This window comes from Thrips palmi, unplaced genomic scaffold (assembly GCF_012932325.1).
Source record: "Thrips palmi isolate BJ-2018 unplaced genomic scaffold, TpBJ-2018v1 HiC_scaffold_3, whole genome shotgun sequence".
NCBI lineage: Eukaryota > Metazoa > Arthropoda > Insecta > Thysanoptera > Thripidae > Thrips > Thrips palmi.
This window is the reverse complement of record NW_023144630.1, coordinates 10618930-10623488: the sequence shown is the minus strand read 5'-3', so window position 1 is coordinate 10623488 and position 4559 is coordinate 10618930. Positions and strand designations below refer to the sequence as shown.

Sequence of the window (4559 nt, the reverse complement as noted above, 5' to 3'; positions counted from 1 at the left end):
AGAAACTCAGGAATGACAAGGAATGAACAACTATGAATAAAACTTTTGACCATGACAAGTACAAAAAACATAATAACATTTGCAACTATCAGTTTGAATTTAAACAGGATCTTGGTAGTCATTTTGAGAGAGCAAACTTGAGTCACAATTTTTATTTGAACAGTTTAGGGTTTAGACTTAACATAGTTTTAGACATCAGTGAATATAGTGGCTTATTTTAAAGACACAGAATGCTGTATTACTTTCTCTTTAACATTTTAAAATTGCTACTGCTTTAGTAATCTTAGAGAGGTTCATGTTGAGTTACAATTATTTAGGTAGGCTTTTCAGAAACAATTAGATTGCTATATTACCTTTCCTTTAACATTAAATGATAACTTGCCTTTAAAATCATACAGTGGTTGAGGTTGAGCATACTTCAGGCCTCTTGCTGGGATGGATTTTAGTTCACCTAATGCATCTTCGGGTATTTCGTATGTTCCCACTGTGTTGTTGAATGTCGCTGTTATGCAATTTAGCACAAACTGTACTTCATTGTCCGTACTCAGTATGACTTTGATTCTTCCACAATCAATATCTCTTCCATTAGATTTCAAAAGAAGTAAGGATCCAATATCGTATGAAATACCATCTACATTGATGGATTTACATGAACGGCATCTTCCTTGAGTGATCGACATTGAACTTAAAAATGTTTTCAGTTCACCTTGGTAGGAATCAATGGAGAATATTTGAGCATCTGTTTCGATGCAGCCTTCGTGGAAAAGGGGTCCAGTTGCCTTGAAGGCTAGATTCAACTGGTGACGCATTGCACAGGTGTATTCTACATTAATGAAGTTCCTGCTCAGCCTGACTACATGTTTGAAAAGTTTGTGCTTCTGCTCAAATCCTAAAGTCCAAACTTGTATCAAGGGACCATACCTGAGCATCAATTCACAGTAGTGGCCAAAAGAGAAGTGATACTTTGGCTTCAGGGGATACATTGATTCATCCAGGACCTCTGATCGTCGCTCAAAGTACAGAGGTACAAGTACATCCTTGATGTATGGCACATCAGATTTTAAAAACGTATGGCCACAAAAATATTCACAAAGTTCCTTCAGTTGAAGGTAAAGCTTCCAGGCAGGGTCTTCAAAGTCTTTAATTTTATCTCCAATAATGAAAGGAAGAAGTCTTAGTAGTGCCCAGTTCTGGACTGCATGGCCACCCAACTTTTTATATTTTGACTTTCCTTTATACCTCACGTTGGCTGGTTTGTTGGGCGCATCAATTCCTTGGCACTGAAACTTGTTAATTCTCTTATTTAGCAACTTATAGGAGAACCATTTCTTCTTCACAAAACTTCTGATGATACCAGAAAGATCCCGGGAGACCACACCTTCGAAAAGGTCGTGAGCAATGCATGGGCAGAGGTGGCTCACTGCATGAAAATTCTGAAGATCATTGAAAACACAATCACCCTTAACACCTTTACAAGGTTCTTCAGTCACTTTTGCTTCTCTGACACAATTTTCATAATCTTCTTTACTTCTTGGCGGATTGGTGTGCTCTGGATTTTCTTTAAACACACCTTTCTCTATGTCACAAAAACGGCAGAAATAAATTGAAGTGAAACACTCAATGAAACCTCCTATTGTGTGCTGACCTAAATTATCACCAAGCATATAGATCACTTTCACTTTTATGTTCTCATCTTTATATGTTGTTCCAACTGTTTCAAGTGATTTAAGTTCCTTAAGAGCGTCTTTAAAACACTTCTTTGCTCCAACTTCCTTGAATACAGATTCTCTCACCATCACCACAAGATGCTTGGAGTCAATTTTAGATCTATTTTCATCTTTCAAATTACCTAAGGTAAAGTACATGACCAATGATTTGTACTTGTCTTTTGCAGACCCGAGTGCATTCATTACAGGATTATATGAGTCAATGTAGAGAAACAAGTGTAGTTCTTTCTTCTCATGGTTTTCTTCCTTGAAAAGGGATCCATCAGTGTAGTCAGAAACTTCATCTGAGTTTGAGGAACACTTCAAAAAGGATGCATCAACATCTTTTTGCACAACAGGATCTTTCAAAATAGTTGCCAGAGTATTGGTAACAGGTACATACTGAATTTTTAGGTCAGGATCCATATGGTTACTCAGGCTCACTTCATCAGGTGCTTGAAAGTCATAATGTTTCTTGAAATATTCTTTCCTAAGGTAATCTGAAGTGAAGCTTGGACCAGGAGCATTTTTATGATGAGTAGTAAATAAAATGTCAGCACTTGAAACCTTATAACATAATTCATTTGCTTGAAGTTGCTCTACACCAAGGGTTTCCAAACCAGTTCTCATAATTTTTTTCATTCTCAAATTGTTAAGACCACAAATAAATGAAATGCCATTGCAAATTTCTTGAATAGTTTCATATGGTAAAAAGAATTCCCCATAAAGTTGAAGATAGAATTTTGCAATTTTGTCCACAATTAAGTCATCGTTAAGCAATTCCCAATCTTCTGTTTCTTCATCATTGACATCATCTCTGATGTCCTCACCAGAACCACCTTGATTGACACCACAGCCAAAACTTTCGGTGAAATGGCTGTCTCCTGCTGTACTGCTTTTATCAACTCTCTTCCTCTTAGATGGTGGGGCACCCTCATCACGCCATCCTTGGTGATATTGACTAAGATGAACTCGTAATGTTTTAGATTTAAGAAAGAGGCTGGGATGGCGACAGTCTTCAACTGGGCATCGTACACCACTCGATGGAGAACCAGAATCCAAGTGTACGCAAATATGTTGTACCAAACTCCAAAAAGAATCCATTGTTTGGGGGCATCCTAAAACTGTGCATGGTAGTTTCTTGTCAGCTTCAGGGTCTTCTAGATTTTGATGTTTGATTTCTCTATGGAACATTGATACATGATAGTTCAGGGCATTGAAAGATTTTGAAACATATATACACTCCGGAGAAGGGCAGTAAAACATAAAATTACTGCTTCTTGAATGGTAATACTGGTGCCGCACACAACTTGCAATAGTTTCAGTAAAAAAACCACATGACTTGAACTTGCATGTTGGGCCTGGATTCTTTTCGATGTTCCCAATAAACAGCAGAACCATGATCAAGGCCAAGACTGGCATTATAGTTGAGGTCCATTTTCTTCCTCCTGATCTACTGGAGCTGCTCCTGCTATGGCATTGTCGATGACTGAACAGCCCAATCGCCAACCTCCAGGTTTCAAGTGACACGCCCATGGCAGGATCTAGAAAACAAATGGAAATTGATCAGATAAGGTCTTGTTACATGCATTTAATGAGAGCTCCATGATTATTAAATCAATTTTCCGTACGTTCTAGGGTTTTAACGGGCTGATCGACGAAAAACTTTCTTTCAGCCAATGGGTTCCAAGCAACACAACCCTGGCAGGACCTAAAAAACAAATAAACTTGATCAGGCAAAGACTTCTTACATGCAATTAATAGGAGCAACAAGATTATAAAATCAATTCTCCCTACTTTTGGGGGTTTTAACGTCACATTTGACCAATGCAAGCCAAAGAAATAATATTTTTCAACTTGTACGAGCAACGAACAAGAGAATCGCCCTCCAAAACACGTGATGCAGGCTGTACAACCTCCTGCATTAATTAAAGTTACAGCTTTCATGTAAAACATAGAAATTTGTTGGCAAAGATGTATCTATATATGTAAAAAAATTAATTGGCGTCTTTAAATGTTGTTTCCATGGCATAAAAATATTCTTGTAAACTTTTCTTAAAGAAAATGTTTTTGGTGGAGTTGAGTGCCACCCTGTGCAGATAAAGAAGAACAAGAAGAAGCGAAGGCGCTGGTCATGTAAAAAAGGCGCGCATACGTCACATCCGCCATTATCCTAGCTAAAGCCCGCGAGAGACCTTTGTTCGAAGACAACTTGAGATATATTAATTGTAATCCGCTCCAATTCCTAAAGAATACGCCTCTGCAAGTAAGTTTAGGGTAAAAGTCGTGGAGTTTGGTTTGCCACTGGACAAGCAGGACCAAGTTTCCATCGTAACTCGTTCTTTTTTCGTAATGGACCTTCTCTCTCGAACCTATAGCCAGCCAAAGCAAGCAGCAATGAGGTTTGCTGCAACCATAGGATATGCTCAAAACTAACTTCAGATTTGATTGTGTCATCAATAGAAAAATTAGTTCTGCACATGCACAACGCCTTATTGGTTGTTGCTTCCCTTAAGCCAGCGATTCCGAGCAGTGCTTTGAGGGCTTGTCTTTCTCACCCACAGAGGCCCTGTAGCCTTGGGATACTAGGATCCCCAGGGACAACAAAAAAGTCCAAATTATGTCAATATGATCTCAAAGTGAGCCATCTTTGGTCCAAATTTGGTCCATTTTGATGTCCAAATGACATCATTTGATGTCAGTGTGATTTGTTTTTGACTACCTGTTCTCCTTGAGGAGTGCGACTGCAGCGGCCTGGCATGTCCATGAGTGACTTAGTGCTTTGAGTTCATTTCTAGAATGCATGGTGTGCGACACATTATGACTGCAATCTTTTCTCTTGTTTCATAGGAA

General features: G+C 38.6%; 1 protein-coding gene across 1 annotated transcript; it reads right to left on the bottom strand.

The window, feature by feature from the left end:
* Positions 1–344: 344 nt before the first annotated feature.
* Positions 345–3107, bottom strand: LOC117647855. The gene has a single exon (XM_034389827.1). The coding sequence runs from the start codon at positions 3105–3107 to the stop codon at positions 345–347; it is 2763 nt and encodes a 920-aa protein (XP_034245718.1).
* Between the last annotated feature and the right edge of the window lie 1452 nt (positions 3108–4559).